The following is a 25,270-nucleotide window of genomic DNA, read 5'->3' on the forward strand; positions in this document are numbered from 1 at the left end:
GGAGTTCCACGCACAGCTCCAGGCGCCCACTCCGCCCCACCCTCCTCCCCCCCTCTCTTTACCTCTGCTCTGTTGCCCGCCGTTGCCTCGGGCTGGCTCTGTCCTCCCTCGCCCTCCTCCATGGAGTCACTACGCCTCCGGGACCGCCTCTTCCTCACCAGGTCGGCGTCCCGGATGTGGGAGAACCCCGTTTTCCCCGGGCGTCCCGGCGAGCGGGTCTCCGTCGAGAGCGAGCGGTGCATCCTCTCCGGCCTGGCCGCCGTCCCCCCCTCTCCCTCCGGGGCGTTCCGCTGCGCCCCGGCGCCCTGGGGCGCACTGTCCCGCTCCCCTCCGGGCGTCCCCTCCGCTGCCGTAGCCGCCGCCCGGTCGGGGGTCAACGGCTTGGCCGCCGCTCCCTCGGGCGGGGGTGCCTCCCCGATGGGCAGCGCCGAGACGCCGGGGTCCTCGCGAATGAACAGCTCGATGGGCCTCCCATCGTGCACGGGGCTGGGCTCCCCCAGTGGTAGCTGGGGGACCTCTGCTGTGACCACCCCGTTGGTCAGTACGCCCTCCTTGGAGCCGGGCGCCGCCCCTGCGGGTTTCTCCTGGGCGGGCGCTTCCTGAGGCTTCCCGCTGCCCTCTGGGGTGACCTCCTTCCCGTGAGCCTCGGGGGCAGGTGGCTCCCCAGGTTTCCTGGGCTCCGCCTCCAACTCCAAGATGGCCCCTCTCCCACGATCCTCGGTGGTCTTCCCATCATCATCGGTGATGACCAGCTCCTGAGTCTTCCCACGATCCTCCGATTTCCCATCATCCTCGGTGATGACCAGTTCTCGGAACTTCCCATGATCCTCTGGAGGTGGCGGCTTCTCCAACTTCCCATCATCCTTTGTGGCGGTCAGCTGTTGCGCCTTCCCATGATCCTCTGAAGTTGGCGGCCTTGCCAATTTCCCATCATCCTTTGTAGTGGTCTGCGTCTTCCCATGATCCTCAGAGGCTGGCGGCCTTGCCACCTTCCCATCATCCTCTGTAATGACCAGTTCCTGGATCTTCCCATGATCCTCTGGAGGTGGCGGCTTCTCCAACTTCCCATCATCCTTTGTGGCGGTCAGCTGTTGCGCCTTCCCATGATCCTCTGAAGTTGGCAGCCTTGCCAATTTCCCATCATCCTTTGTAGTAGCCTGCGTCTTCCCATGATCCTCTGAGGCTGGCACCCTCGCCAACTTCCCATCATCCTTTGTGATGGTCAGCTGTTGTGTCTTCCCATGATCCTCAGAGGCTGGCGGCCTTGCCACCTTCCCATCATCCTCTGTAATGACCAGTTCCTGGGTCTTCCCATGATCCTCAGAGGTTGGTGGCTTCTCCAATTTCCCATCATCCCTTGCGACGGTCAGCTGTTGCACCTTCCCATGATCCTCTGAGGCCGGCGGCCTCTCGGCTTTCCTGTCGGTCTCCGCCACGGCGGCTTCCCGGGCCTTCCTTCGAGCCTTCGCCACCGGCACCTCCTTGGGCCCCTGGCGTTCCTCCCCGGCATCCTTCACCGGCGCGGCCTCCGGCCCGGAATGGTGCCGGTGGGCCAGAGGCCTGGGGGCCGGGTCCTGGCTGGCCTGAGTCAAGCGGGGGCTCACTGAGGCCGGGTCCTGGCTCTGGGGAAGCGAGGCGCCACCGGCCTGAGGCCCGACCTCGGCGAGGCCCGAGTTCGCCTGAGGAGAGGCCTGCGAGCCTGGGCTTTGACTGCCGTTGAGCAAGGACAGGCTGTTCCTCTTCTGGGCTTCCCGCTTGGGCCTGCTGGGTCTCTGCGGCATGGAGCTAGCCGAGCGGGCCTCCATTCGCTCCGAGTAAAACTGGATGGGATCCAAAGAGCTGTGCGTGTCCGAGTCAAAGTTGCCTACCTTGTAGGTGCTGTGGCAGCTGTTCTCCTCGATATGGACCACATTGAGCTCCTGGCCGGTGAAGTGGGCCCTGATCTGGCACAGGTAGGTCATCACGATCAGCTTGTCCGGGATGGCGAGAAGCACCATGTCGGCGGGTTCCAGCAGCCGCGAGATTCCCAGGCTGGCAAACCCATCAAAGGCCTAAGGAGGGCGGAGGAAACGGGATTGGATAAGGAATCGGCTGAGAGGCAAATGGATTGACAACTAGAACATTTTCAATTCATCCTCAGCTTTTTAAATGGGGGGACGGGGACGGAAAGAGATCCAGATTCTAGATCCCAAATTCCAGATGATTCTAGACTCTAGATTCTACGTTTCAGATCCCAGATTCTAGACTCTAACTTCCAGGTCACACCAGATTCTAGATTCCAGATTCTATACCCCAGATTCTAGATTCCAGATTCTACAATCTAGATTCCAGATCATACCAGATTCTAGATTCCAGCTTCCACAATCTAGATTCTATATCCCAGATTCCAGATCATACCAGATTCTTGATTCCAGATTCTAGAGTGTAGATTCTATGTTCCAGGTGCTAGATTCCTGATTACAGATTCTGTATTCAAGTTCATGATATCAGATTCTAGATTTCAGATTCCAGAAGCTGGATTCCAGATTCAAAGTTCCAGACTGCAGGTTCTAGATTCCAGAACTTCACCCACCCCCTTCACCATTTTCTTCGATTTGATTTGATTTCATACAACCATAGAATCCCTCCAGTGCACGAGGAGGCCGTTCGACCCATCGAGCCTGACTGACAATAATCCTAACCCCAATTATTTACCCTGTTAATCCCCCGCTGACGCTAAGGGGCAATTTAGCACGGCCAATCCACCTAACCTGCACATCTTTCAGATTGTGGGAAGAAACTGGAGCTCCTGAAGGAAACCCACGCAGACACAGGGGGAATGTGCAGTGACCCGAGGCTGGAATCGAACTCGGGTCGCTGGCGCTGTGAGGCAGCAGTGCTAACACACTGTGCCACTGTGCCATCCCATCCCACTGTGACGGGATTCCACATATTTCCATGGCCCCCACACCCCACCAACCCCTTGGGAGAGGCTGGTTGCCTCCGGTTTACCAGTCCAGCGATGACGCCACTCCACGGATCGGAACAAAGAACGGTACAGCACAAGGAACAGGCCCTTCGGCCCACCCAGCCCGTGCCGACCACGGTGCCCGAACTAAACTCCAAAGCAGAAAAGGCCCTTCCCTATCCCCTCCCTACGTGAGTCCAACTACCAAAGTTTCCCTCGACGCGCACCCCCTCCACCATCCCTCCCTCCTTCCCCTCCACCTCGTGTCGAGGCCTGAGGCCTAGTCCTCTACCCACCTTCTTGTTATTGGTTTTGATGTCGTGCGGGTCCAGTGCTGAGTAATCACTGAGGTGGCGGGGTGGGGTGGGGAGAGTGTGGGGGTGGGGTGGGGAGAGTGTGGGGGTGGGGTGGGGAGGGTGGGGGGAGGAGAGAAATGAGAAAACCGTAAGCAATTCAGGATGAGAGAATCGAGGCCCACCATCCCCCCGCCAACCCATAGGACACGGGAGCAGAGTAGGGCCGCTCGGCCCATTGACTCTGTTCCGCCATTGGGTGAAAATGGAGCGGGCCTTGGCAACGCTAGGCCGGGAAAGACCTCCCTTCTCCCCCCCCCCCCCCCTCCACCGCTGCGCGCGGCCAAGCTGGGCCCGGAATTCCGCCACCGACACCCCCCCTACATCACAGCGGAGCCCAGCCGGACAATCCCTGCCCCGTGGCCTACTTGGGGCCGGTACGCCTCGCCAATGTGCCAATAGTCACCGGAGCATTGCATTTCTCTTATTACTATTCCACGTTCCGGACGCTAGATCCCTGATTCCAGATTCTACACTCAAGTTCGTGATTTCAGATTCGAGATTTCAGATTCCAACAGCTGGATTCCAGATTCTAGCTTCCAAGTTCCAGATTGCAGATTCTAGATTCCCGGACCTCCACCAAACCGGTGAAATGTCTGACATTAATTCTCCTTTTGCTGTTATTCATTCCTAGGGGGCTGGCAACCCCAGATGCCTTTGGACACTAAGGGGTAATTTAGCATGGCCAATCCACCTAACCTACACATCTTTGGACACTAAGGGACAATTTAGCATGGCCAATCCACCTAACCTGCACATCTTTGGACACTAAGGGGCAATTTAGCATGGCCAATCCACCGAACCTGCACATCTTTGGACACTAAGGGACAATTTAGCATGGCCAATCCACCTAACCTACACATCTTTGGACACTAAGGGGTAATTTAGCATGGCCAATCCACCTAACCCGCACATCTTTGGACACTAAGGGACAATTTAGCATGGCCAATCCACCTAACCCGCACATCTTTGGACACTAAGGGGCAATTTAGCATGGCCAATCCACCTAACCTACACATCTTTGGACACTAAGGGACAATTTAGCATGGCCAATCCACCTAACCTACACATCTTTGGACACTAAGGGACAATTTAGCATGGCCAATCCACCTAACCTACACATCTTTGGACACTAAGGGACAATTTAGCATGGCCAATCCACCTAACCTACACATCTTTGGACACTAAGGGACAATTTAGCATGGCCAATCCACCTAACCTGCACATCTTTGGACACTAAGGGGCAATTTAGCATGGCCAATCCACCTAACCTACACATCTTTGGACACTAAGGGACAATTTAGCATGGCCAATCCACCTAACCTACACATCTTTGGACACTAAGGGACAATTTAGCATGGCCAATCCACCTAACCTACACATCTTTGGACACTAAGGGACAATTTAGCATGGCCAATCCACCTAACCTACACATCTTTGGACACTAAGGGACAATTTAGCATGGCCAATCCACCTAAACTGCACATCTTTGGACACTAAGGGGCAATTTAGCATGGCCAATCCACCTAACCTACACATCTTTGGACACTAAGGGACAATTTAGCATGGCCAATCCACCTAACCTGCACATCTTTAGACACTAAGGGGCAATTTTGCATGGCCAATCCACCTAACCTACACATCTTTGGACACTAAGGGACAATTTAGCATGGCCAATCCACCCTAACCTGTGCAGGAAAAATGCGCAGACTTGAACGAGGCCTGAGTCAGATGGAAGATGGTTCATAAGATCATAAGAAATAGGAGCAGGAGTAGGGCCATCTCGCCCCTCGAGCCTGCCCCGCCATTCAATAAGATCATGGCTGATCTGATAGTGGATCAGTTCCACTTTCCCGCTTTCTCCCCTGTCTATCAGAAACCTATCTACCCGCGACTTAAATATATTTAGCGAGGCAGCCTCCACCACTTCAACGGGCAGAGAATTCCAGAGATTCACCACCCTTTGAGTGAAGAAGTTCCTCCTCAACTCCCATCTAAACTGTCCCCCCCTTATCTTGAGGCTGTGCCCTCTAGTCCTACTGTCCTTTCTAAGCGGGAAGAATCTCTCTACCTCTACCCTATCCATCCCCTTCATTATCTTATACATCTCGATAAGACTCCGATCTCAACTCCAATCTAAACCCCCCTTATCTTGAGTCTGTGCCCTCTAGTCCTGCTATCCTTTCTAAGCGGGAAGAATCTCTCTCCCTCTACCCTATCCATCCCCTTCATTATCTTATACGTCTCGATAAGACTCCGATCTCAACTCCAATCTAAACCCCCCTTATCTTGAGTCTGTGCCCTCTAGTCCTGCTATCCTTTCTAAGCAGGAAGAATCGCTCTACCTCTACCCTATCCATCCCCTTCATTATCTTATACGTCTCTATAAGATCCCCCCTCATCCTTCTAAACTCCAACGAGTACAGACCCAGTCTATTCAGTCTCTCTTCATAGTCCAACCCCCTCATCTCCGGTATCAGCCTAGTGAACCTTTCCCCCACGCCCCCCCCCAGGTGCCCTGGGGCTGGTCCCCCCCCCCCGCATTAAAGGCGCTACGCCAATGCGTGGCCATGTACGTACAGGAGCTTGGGCTGGAAGTGGTGCAGGATGGCGCAGAAGGCCAGTCCGTTCCGCCAGGACGTGGTGAAGTTGGTGATCCTGACCCCTCGGTACCCCCGGGTCACTTCCTTGCACCAGTCCAGCAGGCAGCGGCTGGTGTGGGCCAGGTTGGCGCCCTGGAGGGGGCTCGTCTGTTCGGAGAGAGAAAAGATAGGAGAGTCAGTGCCTGGAATGGTCCCCATCCTCTACCCACCCCCCCCCCCCCCCCAAACCCCTCCTCAACCCGTACCCTCCACCCCCTCACCCGCCCCGACAGTGCCCAAGCCCCTACTCCCGCTAATGCCAAGGCAACGCCCATCGAGTGGTTCCCAAAAGGGGGGAATGCTTGTCCCGAACTGGGGTAGGCCTCATCCAGATCCAGAGGGAATTCTGCGCCCCCCTCCCCAACTTCCCGCGTCTCCTCCCCTCCTTGCGCCCAACCTCTCTCCAATTCGGGAGGCGAGGCAGTCCGAGGACCCTTCCCAGGTGGAAGTGCGGGGGGGGGGCCCACTTACTATTGGGGGTTCTCCGGAGTTATGTTCCCCTTGCGTTCCGGTCACGTCGCTCGGGGAGCCGGCGTTGAGGTTGAGGGGAGGAGGAGGGGCCTTCCTCTTGGTCCGGGCCTCCGCCTCCTTCTGGCTGGCCGGCGTCTGCTCCCCGGGGGGCGTGGAGGCCTCAGGTAGGCCGGCCCCGCTCCCCTGGGCCTTCCTGGCGTCCGTCGGAGGCTGGGCGCCGAGCGTTGCCGCCGGCGCGCCGCTGGGGTCCGCCGGCGGGTGGGGGCGCTGCTGTTTCTTCTTCAGCCTCGGGGCGGGGAGCGGTCTCCCCCCCTCGGGGGCCTTGGAGGGGCTGGAAGAGAGAGAGGGCAGGCAGAAGGTGAGTGGCGAACGACACACGGCGGACGTAACCCGGCGCTCAGTAACCCCCTCCGACCAGCCATTGGCGGGGAACAGGGAGGGGGCACAATAACTGGGATCACAATGCACAGGGAGATCCCAGGTTACCCTCCCTCTGCGTGCCCAGCAGCTACTTTTATCTTCCGAAGATAACCCCCCCCCCCTGCCCTCGCCACTCCCTCAGGGCCCCCAGTGAATCTAAGAGTCTCTCCAGAGCAGAGGCAGGCCATTTGGCCCAACAAGCCTGTGTTGACTAGGCCCAACCCATACCCATATCCTCTAATCTACACACTAAGGGGCAATTTAGCATGGCCAATCCCTCTAACCTGCACATCTTTGGACACTAAGGGACAATTTAGCATGGCCAATCCACTTAATCTACACATCTTTGGACACTAAGGGACAATTTAGCATGGCCAATCCCCCTAACCTGCACATCTTCGGACACTAAGGGCAATTTAGCATGGCCAATCCACCTAACCTGCACATCTTTGGACACTAAGGGACAATTTAGCATGGCCAATCCACCTAACCTGCACATCTTTGGACACTAAGGGACAATTTAGCATGGCCAATCCACCTAACCTGTACATCTTTGGACACTAAGGGACAATTTAGCATGGCTAATCCACCTAACCAGCACATCTTTGGACACTAAGGGGCAATTTAGCATGGCCAATCCACCTAACCTGCACATCTTTGGACACTAAGGGACAATTTAGCATGGCCAATCCACTTAATCTACACATCTTTGGACACTAAGGGGCAATTTAGCATGGCCAATCCACCTAACCTGCACATCTTTGGACACTAAGGGACAATTTAGCATGGCCAATCCACCTAACCTGCACATCTTTGGACACTAAGGGACAATTTAGCATGGCCAATCCACCTAACCTGCACATCTTTGGACACTAAGGGACAATTTAGCATGGCCAATCCACCTAACCCGCACATCTTTGGACACTAAGGGACAATTTAGCATGGCCAATCCACCTAACCTGCACATCTTTGGACACTAAGGGACAATTTAGCATGGCCAATCCACCTAACCCACACATCTTTGGATACTAAGGGGCAATTTAGCATGGCCAATCCACCCTAACCTATACATCTTTGGACACTAAGGGGCAATTTAGCATGGCCAATCCACCTAACCTGCACATCTTTGGACACTAAGGGGCAATTTAGCATGGCCAATCCACCTAACCTACACATCTTTGGACACTAAGGGGCAATTTAGCATGGCCAATCCACCTAACCTGTACATGTTTCGGACTGTGGGAGGAAACTGGAGCACCCGGAGGAAACCTATGAGGACACTGGGGTGGGGGGGAAACGTACAGCCCTCACATAGACCTCACACTCACTCTCATCCGAGGGAAAACATTCCCAACCTTCCCCAGTGTGTCTTCATCACTGAGGTTCCTTATCCCTGGAACAGTTGATCAGACTAAGACAGGAGTAGTGTGTTATCCCTCTCTGACCCACCAGGCCCCGATATATACCTCCTTATCAGTGTGTCCTGTTAGCTACCCGGTCAAATCTGCCCCTTTAACTCACGATGGGATGGCACAGTGGGTTAGCGCTGCTGCCTCACGGCGCCAGGGACCTGGGTTCGATTCCCGGCTCGGGGTCACCGTCTGCGCGGGGTCTGCACATTCTCCCCGTGTCTGCGTGGGTATCCCCCCCCCCCGCAGTCCGAAAGGCGTGCTGGGTTAGGGCGCTAAATTCTCCCTCCGTGTACCCCGAGCAGGAGCGTGGGCGACCAGGGGGATCGTCACCGTCACTTCATTGCGGCGTTAAGGTAAGCCTTACTTGTGACACTCAGCTCGAGACGAGGGGGGTGGAACGAGAGTGGGGTGGAGGGAGGTTCAAGTGAGACGCTCGCGAGAGAATCGGGTGATCACCTGAAGGGAACATTTGCCTTTCACGAGGGGGGACTATGGTGGGGGAGGAACTGACTAGTACAACACGGTGGGCTGAAGGGCCTTCTTCGAGTTGCAATCCTCTAATTGAGGGTTCCGTGTTGGGTACCAACTCCAAAAATTTGACAGGACGACCACTGAGGGGAGGCAATGGCCTCGAGGTAGTATTGCTGGGTTATTAGTCCAGAAACCCAACTAACGTTCTGGGGTTCGAATCCCGTCACGGAGGAATTTGAATTCAACGAAAAATATCTGGGATTAAGAATCTACTGATGACAGAAAATCCCATCCAGTAGGGAAGGAAATCTGCCATCCTTAGCCCGGTCTGGCCTACATGTGACCCCAGAGCCACACAGCAATGTGGCTGAGTTTCAACTGCCTCTCCAAGGGGGCAATAAATGTTGGCCCAGACAGCGACGCCCATGAATAAATTAAAAAAAAGGGAATGGGGGGGGTCAGGACGATGTTGAGGGCTATCCCACAGGTTTGGTCGGTCGATATCTTAACCGAGTTCCTCTCACTTACCCAGCATCCTTTGCTGGTTGCTCGGCGACAGCTTTGAGGCCTAGCTCCTCAGGCTTTCCGGGCACCCCTGAGGCCTCCTCCTCCTCCTCCTCCTCCTCTTCAAAGGGATTTTTTGGCTCAGCGGGTTTGGGTACCGCCCGCTGGCTCTCCTCGCCTGGCTTCCCCGCGTCCAAGGGCGTCTTGGCCTCAGGGCCTGGGCCTCCCGGCGTTTCCCCGGCGACGGTCGGGGGCTGGAGCCCGGCGCTCCCACTCTCGCCGCCCTGACCCTGCCCGGGCCTCGCCGGCGGGACGCCCTCTCGGTTGGCAGGGCTCCCGTGCCCCTCCTGCGTCTTCTGGGCGGGATGGAAAGTGCCGGAACCTGATGGGATGGCCGCCGTGGCATCCATCTTCCGTCGGCCTGGTGGGGGGGGACACATCACTTGGGTTTTTATTAGTGCCTCAAGTCCTGAGTCACCTACACAGAGTCAGAGCGGTTTACGGCATGGAAACAGGCCCTTCAGCCCAACTTATCCATGCTATCCCTTATTTTTTAGAACCCCTAAACCAATCCCAATTGCCCGCATTTGGCCCAGATCCCTCTATACCCGTGTGAGTCTAAATGCTTTTTCAAAGACAAAATTGTACCCACCTCTACTACTGCCTCGTTCCAGACACTCACCCCCCTCTGTGTGAAAAAATTGCCCCCTCTGGACCCTTCTGTATCTCTCCCCTCTCCCCCTAAACCCTCTAGTTTTAGACTCCCCTCCCTTTGGGGAAAAGATACTGACTATCTCGCTGATCTGTGCCCCTCATTATTTTATAGACCTCTATAAGATCACCCCTCCAGAGAAAATAGTCCCAGTCTATCCAGCGTCAAACCGTCAATAATGGTCGGAAGGACTATTACTTACGGGGCGAAAAACTGCAGCAGGCGACGGTGCAGAGGGACCTGGGCGTCCTTGTGCATGAGTCGCAAAAACCCAGCTTGCAGGTGCAGCAGGTGGTCAGGAAGGCGAAGGGGATGCTGGCCTTCATAGCGAGGGGGATTGAATATAAAAGTAAGGAGGTCTTGCTGCGGCTGTATAGGGCATTGGTGAGGCCGCAGCTGGAGTACTGTGTGCAGTTTTGGGCGCCGTACTTACGCAAGGATATTTTGGCCTTGGAGGGAGTGCAGAGGAGGTTTACTAGGCTGATACCGGAGTTGAGGGGGTTGAGCTATGAGGAGTGGCTGAATAAACTAGGCTTGTACTCGTTAGAAGAATGAGGGGAGATCTCATTGAGACGTATAAGATGATGAATGGGATGGATAGGATAGAGGTGGAGAGACTCTTCCCGCTCAAAAAGGACAGTAGGACCAGGGGGCACAGCCTCAAGATAAAGGGGACGCGGTTTAGAACGGAGTTGAGGAGGAACTTCTTCACTCAAAGGGTGGTGAATCTCTGGAATTCTCTGCCCGTTGAGGTGGTGGAGGCTGCCTCGCTAAATATTTTTAAGACGCGGGTTGATGGGTTCTTGATAAGAGAGGGGATTAAGGGTTATGGGGAGAGGGCGGGAATGTGGAACTGAGCCACGACAGATCAGCCATGATCTTATTGAATGGCGGGGCAGGCTCGAAGGGCTAGATGGCCTACTCCTGCTCCTATTTCTTATGTTCTAAGACCCGGTAACATCCTAGTAAATCTTTTCTGCCCTCTTTCTAGTTTAATAATATCCTTTCTATAATAGGGTGACCAGAACTGTACACAAGTGTGGGCCTTACCAATGTCTTGTACAACTTCAACAAGACGTCCCAACTCCTGTATTCTGAGCGATGAAACCAAGCGTGCCGAGTGCCTTCTTCACCACTCTGTCCCCCACTTCCAAGGAGCTACGAACCCTATACCCCCTAGATCTCTTTGTTCTGTAACTCTCCCCTGCCGTTGACCGAGTGAGTCCTGCCCCTGGTTCGAGCGACCAAGACTCCGCTCAGGGCCTCCTGAAAAACTCACCTGGGGCGCCGTCCCTCACTCCGTCATCCTCCTCCTCCTCCCTCAGGACACTGAGGGGCTTGTTGACATCTGGAACACAACCGCCAGAGAGTTAGCTTTGGGCGACGGGAGGCGAGCGTAGAAACTGGAAGTGGGGGGAGGCCATTCAGTCCTCCCAGTCTGTTCCGTCACTCATTTCGATCATCAAATTCAATATTCCACCCCCCAATATCCCTCGATCCCTTTTGCCCCAAGAACGATATCTAATTCCTTCCCGAAATCACACAATGTTTTGACCTCAACTACTTTCTGTGGGCATGAATCTCTGGGTGAAGAAATCTCTCCCCACCTCAGTCCCCTTATCCTCAAACTCTGACCCACTGGGCTCCCCCCCCCACCCCGCCATGGGGGAACACCCTTTCTGAATCTTCTCTTGTCTAACCCTGTTCGAATTTTATAAGTTTCTATCAGATTCCCCCACTCCCTCCCACTCTTCTAATCTGCAGGATGAGGCCATTCAATCCCTCAGGTCTACTAGCTGTCTCCCACAGAGCCGTCACCCCCCCTCCCCCACTTCCTCTCTCTCACCCTTACCCAACACAAACCTCCAGGTAGCGTGGAGTTTGCACATTCTCCCTGTGTCTGCGTGGGTTTCCTCCAGGTGCTCCAGTTTCCTCCAAAGATGTGTGGGTTTAGGTGGATTGGCCATGCTAAATTGCCCCTTAGTGTCCAAAGATGTGCGGGTTAGGTGGATTGGCCGTGCTAAATTGCCCCTTAGTGCCCAAAGATGTGTAGATTAGGTGGATTGGCCATGCTAAATTGTCCCTTAGTGTCCAAAGATGTGTAGGGTAGGGTGGATTGGCCATGCTAAATTGCCCCTTAGTGTCCAAAGATGTGTAGGTTAGGTGGATTGGCCATGCTAAATTGCCCCTTAGTGTCCAAAGATGTGTAGTTTCGGTGGATTGGCCATGCTAAATTGTCCCTTAGTGTCCAAAGATGTGCGGGTTAGGTGGATTGGCCGTGCTAAATTGCCCCTTAGTGTCCAAAGATGTGCGGGTTAGGTGGATTGGCCGTGCTAAATTGCCCCTTAGTGTCCAAAGATGTGTAGGTTAGGGGGATTGGCCATGCTAAATTGCCCCTTAGTGTCCAAAGATGTGTAGGTTAGGTGGATTGGCCGTGCTAAATTGCCCCTTAGTGTCCAAAGATGTGCGGGTTAGGTGGATTGGCCGTGCTAAATTGCCCCTTAGTGTCCAAAGATGTGTAGGTTAGGGGGATTGGCCATGCTAAATTGCCCCTTAGTGTCCAAAGATGTGTAGGTTAGGTGGATTGGCCATGCTAAATTGCCCCTTAGTGTCCAAAGATGTGTAGATTAGGTGGATTGGCCATGCTAAATTGCCCCTGAATGTCCAGGCATGTGTAGGCTAGAGGGATTAGTGGGTATAATATGTAGGGATATGGGGGTAGGATTGTGTTCGGTGCAGACTCGATGGGCTGAAGGGCCTCTTTCTGCACTGTGGGGTTTCTATGTTCTCTAAACCTCGTTGTCAACGTCAAACGAGGGGTCAACAGATGGGATGTTCGCCCACTCCCGCTGCAGATATTTCAAAGGTTCATTTATCAGTGTCACAAGTAAGGCTTACATTAACACCGCAATGAAGTTACTGTGAAAATCCCCCCAGTCGCCACACCCCTATTTGGGTCACACTGAGGGAGAATTTGGCACCCTAACCTGCACGTCTTTCCAACTGCGGGAGGAAACTGGAGCCCCCGGGGGAAACCCATGCAGACACGGGGAGAATGTGCAGACTCTGCACAGACAGAGCAGGGAATCGAACCCGGGTCCCTGGCGCCGTGAGGCAGCAGCGCTAACCCACCGTGCCACGAGGGAATGAAATTAGTCCTTCTGACCCCCTTCCCTCCAATTTAATCGATTTGGAAACAACCTTCGATTAATGTCTTAACATTCAACAACACAACTTTATATTTTTAACTTGAGAAACATTGTGATTATTTATTCTCAGGCTTCCTACACCCTCCCCCACCCCCTCCGCGGGGTAAAGCCTGACCAATGGGTTGCCCTGCACCGCACCCATGTACACCCCCTCCACCCACACTCATCCACACACACAGACACACATATACACATATACACATACCACAGACACACACACACACTTAGACATAGACACACACACACACACTCATACACATACACACACAGACATAGACACACACACAGACATAGACACACACACACACAGACATAGACACACACACACATACATAGACACACACACACATACACACACACACACAGACATAGACACACACACACACATACACACACACACAGACATAGACACACACACACACACATACACATACACACACACAGACATAGACACACACACACAGACATAGACACACACACACAGATATAGACACACACACACATACACATACACACACACACACAGACATAGACACACACACAAACACACAGACAACACCCGCTGCCCCCAATCAGGCTTCACAGCAAGTGGGCCAATCGGAGGACATGCCAGGCACACACAACCTCCAATCAGCATGCACGTTCCAGCCATGCGGTTTTCACAGTCCCGTCGTATTCACTGTATTACGGGCCAGGTGGTTTGGAAGGGGCCAGTATTCCCAGAATTATGGGCTAGGTAGTTTTGAGGGGGGCAGTATTCACTGTATTATGGGCCGGATCGTTTGGAGGGGGCCAATATTCACTGTATTACGGGGCTGGGTAGTTTGGAGGGGGCCAGTATTCACTGTATTACGGGGCTGGGTAGTTTGGAAGGGGCCAGTATTCACTGTATTACGGGGCTGGGGGGTTTTTTGGAGGGGGCCAGTATTCACTGTATTACGGGGCTGGGGTTTTTTTTTTGGAGGGGGCCAGTATTCACTGTATTACGGGGCTGGGTGGTTTTTGGAGGGGGCCAGTATTCACTGTATTACGGGGCTGGGTGGTTTTTGGAGGGGGCCAGTATTCACTGTATTACGGGGCTGGGTGGTTTTTGGAGGGGGCCAGTATTCACTGTATTACGGGGCTGGGTGGTTTTTGGAGGGGGCCAGTATTCACTGTATTACGGGGCTGGGTGGTTTTTGGAGGGGGCCAGTATTCACTGTATTACGGGGCTGGGGTTTTTTTTTGGAGGGGGCCAGTATTCACTGTATTACGGGGCTGGGTGGTTTTTGGAGGGGGCCAGTATTCACTGTATTACGGGGCTGGGTGGTTTTTGGAAGGGGCCAGTATTCACTGTATTACGGGGCTGGGTGGTTTTGGGGGGGCCAGTATTCACTGTATTACGGGGCTGGGTGGTTTTGGGGGGGCCCAGTATTCCCAGGATTACATACACAGCACACACGGCAATCTCAAACACCCGGAGCGGATCGCATTCTGGATCTGGAGCCGGATCACTGGGAAAACCTGGAGGAGGGAAGTCGTGCGTGGGGGAGGGTGGGGGAAATTGTTAGTGACCACCAAGGCACAGCAAGCTCCAATGCAACAGAGGGGAGGAGGAAGTGGGGGTGGGGGGTGACCCACCTCTCAGCTGCTCCGCATTAAGGAGGAAGCGATACCCTGCGACAAAACGGAGAGGGGGTATTGAGGATGAGTTCAGAGGGTAAAGGGCAGGAGGCCAGGGATCGCAGGAAGTTAATCTATAGACTGTTTGCTGCAGTGTGCTGTTTAAATAGACTCTGTAGACTGTTTGCTGCAGTGCGCTGTTTAAATAGACTCTGTAGAGTGTTTGCTGCAGTGCGCTGTTTAAATAGACTCTGTAGACTGTTTGCTGCAGTGCGCTGTTTAAATAGACTCTGTAGACTGTTTGCTGCAGTGCGCTGTTTAAATAGACTCTGTAGACTGTTTGCTGCAGTGCGCTGTTTAAATAGACTCTGTAGACTGTTTGCTGCAGTGTGCTGTTTAAATAGACTCTGTAGACTGTTTGCTGCAGTGTGCTGTTTAAATAGACTCTGTAGACTGTTTGCTGCAGTGCGCTGTTTAAATAGACTCTGTAGACTGTTTGCTGCAGTGTGCTGTTTAAATAGACTCTGTAGACTGTTTGCTGCAGTGTGCTGTTTAAATAGACTCTGTAGACTGTTTGCTGCAGTGCGCTGTTTAAATAGACTAGACTGTTTACTGCAGTGCGCTGTTTAAATAGACTCTGTAGACTGTTTGCTGCAGTGTGCTGTTTAAATAGACTCTGTAGACTGTTTGCTGCAGTGTGCTGTTTAAATAGACTCTGTAGACTGTTTACTGCAGTGCGCTGTTTAAATAGACTCTGTAGACTGTTTGCTGCAGTGTGCTGTTTAAATAGACTCTGTAGACTGTTTGCTGCAGTGTGCTGTTTAAATAGACTCTGTAGACTGTTTGCTGCAGTGTGCTGTTTAAATAGACTCTGTAGACTGTTTGCTGCAGTGCGCTGTTTAAATAGACTAGACTGTTTACTGCAGTGCGCTGTTTAAATAGACTCTGTAGACTGTTTGCTGCAGTGTGCTGTTTAAATAGACTCTGTAGACTGTTTGCTGCAGTGTGCTGTTTAAATAGACTCTGTAGACTGTTTGCTGCAGTGCGCTGTTTAAATAGACTCTGTAGACTGTTTGCTGCAGTGCGCTGTTTAAATAGACTCTGTAGACTGTTTACTGCAGTGTGCTGTTTAAATAGACTCTGTAGACTGTTTGCTGCAGTGCGCTGTTTAAATAGACTCTGTAGACTGTTTGCTGCAGTGCGCTGTTTAAATAGACTCTGTAGACTGTTTGCTGCAGTGCGCTGTTTAAATAGACTCTGTAGACTGTTTGCTGCAGTGCGCTGTTTAGACTCTGTAGACTGTTTGCTGCAGTGCGCTGTTTAAATAGACTCTGTAGACTGTTTGCTGCAGTGTGCTGTTTAAATAGACTCTGTAGACTGTTTGCTGCAGTGCGCTGTTTAAATAGACTCTGTAGACTGTTTACTGCAGTGTGCTGTTTAAATAGACTCTGTAGACTGTTTGCTGCAGTGCGCTGTTTAAATAGACTCTGTAGACTGTTTGCTGCAGTGCGCTGTTTAAATAGATTCTGGAGACTGTTTGCTGCAGTGCGCTGTTTAAATAGACTCTGTAGACTGTTTGCTGCAGTGCGCTGTTTAAATAGACTCTGTAGACTGTTTGCTGCAGTGCGCTGTTTAAATAGACTCTGTAGACTGTTTGCTACAGTGTGCTGTTTAAATAGACTCTGTAGACTGTTTGCTGCAGTGCGCTGTTTAAATAGACTCTGTAGACTGTTTGCTACAGTGTGCTGTTTAAATAGACTCTGTAGACTGTTTGCTACAGTGTGCTGTTTAAATAGACTCTGTAGACTGCTACAGTGCAGTCGAGTGAATCTTTGCATGTGAATACTTGTGTTTTGCATCTGCGGACTGGCGGTGGGCGGCTCACTCACCTTTCATCCTGCCGGCTTTATCCTCGTGCCAGGACTTTCTCTCGTCTCCCTCCTCCTCACTCTCCTCGGCAAAGTCATCCAGGTTCCCGATGTCTGCTTGCTTCACGCTCATGAGGCTGGCAAGGCTTTGCATGTCCTCGTCCCTGGGGAAGAACAGGACAGCTCAGAGCGAGGACTGCGCAGGGATGGTTAAGCGTAAGGTTGAGGGGAGGACAAGGTGAAGGGACTCCTTCATACATCCTTCCCCCGAGTAGATCCCTCATCACAGAGAATTGTGCAGGCGGTGGGCCAGTGGCGTTATCGCTAGACTATGAATCCAGAAACTCCGCTAATATTCCGGGGACCCGGGTTCGAATCCCGCCACGCCGGACACCACTGTGGTGGCACGGCGGTTAGCACTGCTGCCAGGGTGCCAGGCTCGATTCCCGGCTTTGGGTCACTGTCTGCGCGGAGTCTGCACACTCTCCCCGTGTCTATGTGGGCTTCCTCTGGGTGGTCCGGCTTCCCCCCCGCAGTCTGAAAGACGTGCTGCTTAGGGTGCATTGACCCGAACACAGTGTGCCGATTAGGGGCATTTCACAGTAACTTCATTGCAGAGTTAATGTAAGCCTACCTGTGACTGATAAATAAGCTTTACTTTAAACTTTAAGCCTCTGACCATCCAGCAAACAGTCTACAGAGTCTATTTAAACAGCGCACTGCAGCAAACAGTCTACAGAGTCTATTTAAACAGCACACTGCAGCAAACAGTCTACAGAGTCTATTTAAACAGCACACTGCAGCAAACAGTCTACAGAGTCTATTTAAACAGCGCACTGCAGCAAACAGTCTACAGAGTCTATTTAAACAGCGCACTGCAGCAAACAGCCCCTTCTAGCCCTGACAGATGTAAAGATCACCGCCCCTGATTTCAGGCACCCTGCAGTCAACATCTGTATTTCTGTCTGTCAGCTGTGAGAATTCTGAATTGGCTGGGTCACATCATCCCCCTGATCCCCTGGCAGGATTTTAAATCATTGCAGCACTCCATTCTGCAACGTAGATTTCCCTTTCTCCCTTTCTCAGAAGCTGCAGGTGTGAGTGGACCCCTTTGAAGTCCTCTGAAAGGCAGGAGATGTCAATTTCACTGGGGGGGGGGGGGCAGGAGTGGGAGGCAGGGGGCTGGGGTGGCTCCATCCGCAACAGCTGTGCACTCAGCCCCAATTTACGCATACAGCTTTGACTTGAAGTTTCTGCCGCTTCCTAGCAAGCCGAAACCTTTGAAACCCTTTCCATTCCACTGGAAACCTTCGATCTCTGACAAATGCAGCATGCAGTCCCTTGAAAAAGACCTCCGTTGCCACCTCAATGGATTTCAATCACCCTCCAGCCGCCTGTTTTTAATTTTGATTTCCCTTCACGCTTGAATGCATCTCAAGTACCCCCCTTGGCCCCGACCAATGTTGACAAGAGTCTGACACCCCCTCCGTTCCCAGAGAAACATCCTTATTCAAAAAAAAAGGGAGAGAGGCAAAATGTGGGAAATTACAGATCGGTTAGTTTAATGTCTGCTGTTGGGGAAGGTGTGAGAACCAATTATGAAGGAAGGAATATCAGGACATTTGGAAAATCAGAATGCTATCCATCAGAGCCAGCATGGTTTTACAAAAGGAAAATCCCGTTTGCCTAACTTGCTTGAATTCTTTGCGGATGTAACAAGAAAGGTGGGTAACAGGGATCCTGTGGATGTGGTATATCTGGACTCCCAGAAGGCGTTTGGGAAGGTGCCACACGAAAGGTTAATTCACAAAATCAGATCACATGGGATTCGGGACAATTTATTAGCTTGGATAGGTGACTGGCTAATGGACAGAAGACAGAGAGTTGGCATAAATGGGTTTTTTTTTTCAGGCTGGCAAAACTAACGAGTGGGGTTCCGTCCTTGGACCCCAGCTAGGGCGGCACGGCGGCACAGTGGGTTGGCACAGCTGCTTCACAGCTCCTGGGTTCGATTCCCGGCTCGGGTCACTGTCGGCGTGGACTCTCCCCGTGTCTGCGTGGGTTTCCTCCGGGTGCTCCGGTTTCCTCCCACTGTCCAAAGACGTGCGGGTTAGGGTGGATTGGCCGTGCTAAGAAATTGCCCCCGAGCGTCCAGGGATGCGTAGGTGAGAGGGATTAGTGGGTATTAGTGGGTAGAGATATGGGGATAGGGCCTGGGTGGGATTGTGTTCGGCGCAGACTCGATGGGGCGAAGGGTAGGGTTCTATGTAAGGTTCTATGATTTTATATTAACGACTTGGACACAGGGTTAGAAGGCTCGACGGCCAAATTTACAGATGATAGGCGGGGCAGTAAGTCGCGATGAGGAAATGAGAAGTGGAGATAGAGAGGTTTAGGAGGGTGGGCCAAGGTGTGGCGGATGGAGTTTAACATTGGGGTTGTGTGTTTCGATCGGAAAAAAATGGGAAAGTGGCTTATTGTTGAAATGGGGAGAGACTTCGTGGTGCAGAGGGATCTGGGCGTCCTTGTCCATGAGTCCCAGAAAGCGAGCATGCAGGTACAGCAGATAACAAAGAACGTGGTGGAACAGGGGCCATTGATAGAACAGAATATAAAGCGATGTTGCAATCATACAAGGCATTGGTGTGGCTTTATCTGGACAGTTTTGCCCCCCTTGTCTCAGGGAAGATGTGGAGGCGGTTCAGAGGAGGTTCGCGAGATTGATTCCAGAGGCGAGGGGCTTGTCGTACGGAGAGAGATTAAACAGGTCGAGGCCCACGCTCTCCGGAATGAGGGGAGATCAGATTGAGGGACGGAAGGTCTGGATAGACGGGGAGCGGACACTTCCTCTGGTGGGACGCTCTGGAGTGAGAGATCTGAGGATAAGCAAACTTAAAACAGAGTTGGAGGGGGGACTATTTCTCCCAAAGGGTTGTGGATTTGTAGAATTCGCTCCCCCAAAGTGTGGCGGAGGCTGGGGCAGCGAGTAAATTTAAGGAGGAAATGGATAGATTTTTCACTGGGAATGGGGAGAGCATGGCGGAACGGACTTGATGGGCTGAATGGCCTAGTTCTGCTTCGATATCTAATGAGTTCTGAACATTTGATCTCCCACAAGTTCAACGTGCAGCAGTTTGGGAAAAGATTTCCATCGACATTTCAGTGGATTTCAACCATCCTCCAGCCACCTGTGTTTATTCCCTTCACGCTTGAATGCATCTCAAGGGCGCAAACGCCGTGGTTTCTCCAGCAGGAAAAACGCGACGGGGCTGGCAAGAGGAGGGGGTGAAAACGAGTCGGGCCGCGCACGGGGCAACTCACGTGGCTCGTCCTTCGCGGAGGAAGACGCAGGAGAGGGAGAACTGCAGCGTGGCGCACACCACCTTGACGGACAGGGGCTTCAGTTTGAGCTTGACGTCGGTCACGGTGGGCATCGGGCTGGCATATTTCGTCATGTTGATGTCGGCAGATGCCAAGACCTTCCGGTGGCCTTTGGACTCCTGCAGAGGAAGGTCACAAGTTTGTTGAGGGGCGCGTCAAGGACTCAACTCCCTCCGAGTTCCCTCAATTGTCCCTCCAGCGACAAACTTTCCAACTTTCCCCCAACTTTCCAAAAATACCTCACCTCGAACGAAATATTTACGAACAACCAGGATATTATCACAGTTAATCCATTCTTGCTGGGTGGGTCCAGGATTTACCCCCTCCCTAATTGCCCCCTTGAGAAGGTGAGTCGCCATCTTGAACCCTGTGCAGTCCCCGTGTGGTGTAGGTACACCCACAGTGCTGTTAGGGAGGGAGTTCCAGGATTGTGATTGGACATCAGTCAGTCCCCCGTGTGTGTGGTGTAGGTACACCCACAGTGCTGTTAGGGGGGGAGTTCCAGGATTGTGATTGGACATCAGTCAGTCCCCGTGTGTGTGGTGTAGGTACACCCACAGCGCTGTTAGGGAGGGAGTTCCAGGATTGTGATTGGACATCAGTCAGTCCCCCGTGTGTGTGGTGTAGGTACACCCACAGTGCTGTTAGGGGGGGAGTTCCAGGATTGTGATTGGACATCAGTCAGTCCCCGTGTGTGTGGTGTAGGTACACCCACAGCGCTGTTAGGGAGGGAGTTCCAGGATTGTGATTGGACATCAGTCAGTCCCCCGTGTGTGTGGTGTAGGTACACCCACAGTGCTGTTAGGGGGGGAGTTCCAGGATTGTGATTGGACATCAGTCAGTCCCCGTGTGTGTGGTGTAGGTACACCCACAGCGCTGTTAGGGAGGGAGTTCCAGGATTGTGATTGGACATCAGTCAGTCCCCGTGTGTGTGCGGTGTAGGTACACCCACAGTGCTGTTAGGGAGGGAGTTCCAGGATTGTGATTGGACATCAGTCAGTCCCCGTGTGTGTGGTGTAGGTACACCCACAGTGCTGTTAGGGAGGGAGTTCCAGGATTTTGATCCCAGCCACAGTGAAGGAACGGCCGATATATTTCCAAGTCGGGATGGTGAGTGGCTCGGAGGGGGAGCTTGCAGGGGGTGGTGTTCCCCATGTGTCTGCTGCCCCCCCCCTTGTCCTTCTAGGTGGTAGAGGTGGTGGGTTTGGAAGGTGCTGTGGAAGGAGCCTTGGCGAGTCGCTGCAGTGCATCTTGTAGATGGTACACACTGCTGTCACTGTGCGTCGGTGGTGGAGGGAGTGAATGTTTGTGGATGGACAGCTGTCAGAGGGTCAGTGCTGAGGGAGTGCCGCACTGTCAGAGGGTCAGTGCTGAGGGAGTGCCGCACTGTCAGAGGGTCAGTGCTGAGGGAGTGCCGCACTGTCAGAGGGTCAGTGCTGAGGGAGTGCCGCACTGTCAGAGGGTCAGTGCTGAGGGAGTGCCGCACTGTCAGAGGGTCAGTGCTGAGGGAGTGCCGCACTGTCAGAGGGTCAGTGCTGAGGGAGTGCCGCACTGTCAGAGGGTCAGTGCTGAGGGAGTGCCGCACTGTCAGAGGGTCAGTGCTGAGGGAGTGCCGCACTGTCAGAGGGTCAGTGCCGAGGAGTGCCGCACTGTCAGAGGGTCAGTGCTGAGGGAGTGCCGCACTGTCAGAGGTTCAGTGCTGAGGGAGTGCCGCACTGTCAGAGGGTCAGTGCTGAGGGAGTGCCGCACTGTCAGAGGGTCAGTGCTGAGGAGTGAGGCACTGTCAGAGGGTCAGTGCTGAGGGAGTGCCGCACTGTCAGAGGGTCAGTGCTGAGGGAGTGCCGCACTGTCAGAGGGTCAGTGCTGAGGGAGTGCCGCACTGTCAGAGGGTCAGTGCTGAGGGAGTGAGGCACTGTCAGAGGGTCAGTGCTGAGGGAGTGCCGCACTGTCAGAGGGTCAGTGCTGAGGGAGTGCCGCACTGTCAGAGGGTCAGTGCTGAGGGAGCGCCGCACTGTCAGAGGGTCAGTGCTGAGGAGCGCCGCACTGTCAGAGGGTCAGTGCTGAGGGAGCGCCGCACTGTCAGAGGGTCAGTGCTGAGGGAGCGCCGCACTGTCAGAGGGTCAGTGCTGAGGGAGCGCCGCACTGTCAGAGGGTCAGTGCTGAGGGAGTGCCGCACTGTCAGAGGGTCAGTGCTGAGGGAGCGCCGCACTGTCAGAGGGTCAGTGCTGAGGGAGTGCCGCACTGTCAGAGGGTCAGTGCTGAGGGAGCGCCGCACTGTCAGAGGGTCAGTGCTGAGGGAGCGCCGCACTGTCAGAGGGTCAGTGCTGAGGGAGTGCCGCACTGTCAGAGGGTCAGTGCTGAGGGAGTGAGGCACTGTCAGAGGGTCAGTGCTGAGGGAGTGCCGCATTGTCAGAGGGTCAGTACTGAGGGAGCGCCGCACTGTCAGAGGGTCAGTGCTGAGGGAGTGCCGCATTGTCAGAGGGTCAGTACTGAGGGAGTGCCGCACTGTCAGAGGGTCAGTGCTGAGGGAGCGCCGCACTGTCAGAGGGTCAGTGCTGAGGGAGCGCCGCACTGTCAGAGGGTCAGTGCTGAGGGAGCGCCGCACTGTCAGAGGGTCAGTGCTGAGGGAGTGCCGCACTGTCAGAGGGTCAGTGCTGAGGGAGTGCCGCACTGTCAGAGGGTCAGTGCTGAGGGAGTGCCGCACTGTCAGAGGGTCAGTGCTGAGGGAGCGCCGCACTGTCAGAGGGTCAGTGCCGAGGGAGTGCCGCACTGTCAGAGGGTCAGTGCTGAGGGAGCGCCGCACTGTCAGAGGGTCAGTGCTGAGGGAGTGCCGCACTGTCAGAGGGTCAGTGCTGAGGGAGTGCCGCACTGTCAGAGGGTCAGTGCTGAGGGAGTGCCGCACTGTCAGAGGGTCAGTGCTGAGGGAGTGCCGCACTGTCAGAGGGTCAGTGCTGAGGGAGTGCCGCACTGTCAGAGGGTCAGTGCTGAGGGAGTGCCGCACTGTCAGAGGGTCAGTGCTGAGGGAGTGCCGCACTGTCAGAGGGTCAGTGCTGAGGGAGTGCCGCACTGTCAGAGGGTCAGTGCTGAGGGAGTGCCGCACTGTCGGAGGTCAGTGCTGAGGGAGTGCCGCACTGTCAGAGGGTCAGTGCTGAGGGAGTGCCGCACTGTCAGAGGGTCAGTGCTGAGGGAGTGAGGCACTGTCAGAGGGTCAGTGCTGAGGGAGTGCTGCACTGTCAGAGGGTCAGTGCTGAGGGAGTGCCGCACTGTCAGAGGGTCAGTGCTGAGGGAGCGCCGCACTGTCAGAGGGTCAGTGCTGAGGGAGCGCCGCACTGTCAGAGGGTCAGTGCTGAGGAGTGCCGCACTGTCAGAGGGTCAGTGCTGAGGGAGCGCCGCACTGTCAGAGGGTCAGTGCTGAGGGAGCGCCGCACTGTCAGAGGGTCAGTGCTGAGGAGTGCCGCACTGTCAGAGGGTCAGTACTGAGGGAGCGCCGCACTGTCAGAGGGGTCAGTGCTGAGGGAGTGCCGCACTGTCAGAGGGTCAGTGCTGAGGAGTGCCGCACTGTCAGAGGGTCAGTGCTGAGGGAGCGCCGCACTGTCAGAGGGTCAGTGCTGAGGGAGTGCCGCACTGTCAGAGGGTCAGTGCTGAGGGAGTGCCGCACTGTCAGAGGGTCAGTGCTGAGGGAGCGCCGCACTGTCAGAGGGTCAGTGCTGAGGAGTGCCGCACTGTCAGAGGGTCAGTGCTGAGGGAGTGCCGCACTGTCAGAGGGTCAGTGCTGAGGGAGTGCCGCACTGTCAGAGGGTCAGTGCTGAGGGAGTGCCGCACTGTCAGAGGGTCAGTGCTGAGGGAGTGCCGCACTGTCAGAGGGTCAGTGCTGAGGGAGTGCCGCACTGTCAGAGGGTCAGTGCTGAGGGAGTGCCGCACTGTCAGAGGGTCAGTGCTGAGGGAGTGCCGCACTGTCAGAGGGTCAGTGCTGAGGGAGTGCCGCACTGTCGGAGGGTCAGTGCTGAGGGAGTGCCGCACTGTCAGAGGGTCAGTGCTGAGGGAGTGCCGCACTGTCAGAGGGTCAGTGCTGAGGGAGTGAGGCACTGTCAGAGGGGTCAGTGCTGAGGGAGCGCCGCACTGTCAGAAGGTCAGTGCTGAGGGAGTGCCGCACTGTCAGAGGGTCAGTGCTGTCGGAGGACACTAAGGGACAATTTAGCAATGGCCAATCCACCTAACCTGCACATCTTTGGACACTAAGGGACAATTTAGCATGGCCAATCCACCTAACCTACACATCTTTGGATAAATATTCCTCAAATTTCCCTTTTCTGGGAGCACCTTCCAGTTCACCATTTGTAAGAAGTAAATTCGCATCCCTCCCACTCCCGGATCCTTACCCACTTCTCTTCAGCCCCTGTCCCCTCTGGTTACCCTCCCTGGGGGGGACACTTCCTCCTTCCAAATCCATTCTCCCAATGTTCTGATTTCCAACACCTCGATTAAACCTCTCCCTAAATCTCCACTGGCTCCGAGAGGAAAGATTCGAGATTCCTGTCTCTCCGCAGTGACTGAACTCCCCCCACCCCAACCCCTCCCAACCCTATCCCTGGTCCCATTCCGCACAACCTCCCCCCGCCACCCGCTCAGCCTCTCTCCCAATGCCCTGATCACCCTCTAAAGCACCCCGGGGACCCGGGAACCGAGCGCAGGATACAATAACTTTACATTTTCAATGACAAAGGTCCATTCCTTCGCTTCAAAGTCTTCTGCGTGTGGTTCCTGGAAAAGAGAGAGGGAGAGAGACACATCAAATCAGAGTTAGGGGACACCGGGACACACTCCTGGTGAGGTGGGGGGAGGGCAACAGAATGGATGCTGACCTTTCACCCCACCCAGGGTCAAAGGGAAGCCAAGGTGACATCCCTATGGAACCCAAAAGTCAGATAGTCGAGGTCAATATGATGGGGGACAGTGTAGAGGGAGCTTTACTCTGTATCTAACCCGTGCTGTACCTGTCCTGGGAGTGTTTGATGGGGGGACAGTGTAGAGGGAGCTTTACTCTGTATCTAACCCCGTGCTGTACCTGTCCTGGGAGTGTTTGATGGGGGACAGTGTAGAGGGAGCTTTACTCTGTATCTAACCCCGTGCTGTACCTGTCCCTGGGAGTGTTTGATGGGGGGACAGTGTAGAGGGAGCTTTACTCTGTATCTAACCCCGTGCTGTACCTGTCCTGGAGTGTTTGATGGGGGGACAGTGTAGAGGGAGCTTTACTCTGTATCTAACCCCGTGCTGTACC

General features: G+C 54.2%; 1 protein-coding gene across 1 annotated transcript in view; it reads right to left on the reverse strand.

The window, feature by feature from the left end:
* LOC145340255 (EH domain-binding protein 1-like) overlaps positions 1 to 24,774 on the reverse strand; it is a gene marked incomplete at its 5' end in the record, with an annotated part of 47,946 nt that extends 23,172 nt beyond the window's left edge. Inside the window, 10 exons of the mRNA XM_080184703.1 lie at positions 63 to 2,051; positions 3,244 to 3,292; positions 5,881 to 6,050; positions 6,414 to 6,744; positions 9,245 to 9,641; positions 11,212 to 11,280; positions 14,762 to 14,797; positions 16,633 to 16,775; positions 19,933 to 20,111; positions 24,700 to 24,774. Coding sequence (XP_080040829.1) covers positions 63 to 2,051; positions 3,244 to 3,292; positions 5,881 to 6,050; positions 6,414 to 6,744; positions 9,245 to 9,641; positions 11,212 to 11,280; positions 14,762 to 14,797; positions 16,633 to 16,775; positions 19,933 to 20,111; positions 24,700 to 24,774 — 3,438 coding nt within the window. The remainder of the gene's footprint in view (positions 1 to 62; positions 2,052 to 3,243; positions 3,293 to 5,880; positions 6,051 to 6,413; positions 6,745 to 9,244; positions 9,642 to 11,211; positions 11,281 to 14,761; positions 14,798 to 16,632; positions 16,776 to 19,932; positions 20,112 to 24,699) is intronic.
* Between the last annotated feature and the right edge of the window lie 496 nt (positions 24,775 to 25,270).

The sequence above is a fragment of the Carcharhinus amblyrhynchos genome, unplaced genomic scaffold (genome assembly GCF_965287045.1).
Source record: "Carcharhinus amblyrhynchos unplaced genomic scaffold, sCarAmb.v2.hapA scaffold_877, whole genome shotgun sequence".
Lineage (NCBI taxonomy): Eukaryota > Metazoa > Chordata > Chondrichthyes > Carcharhiniformes > Carcharhinidae > Carcharhinus > Carcharhinus amblyrhynchos.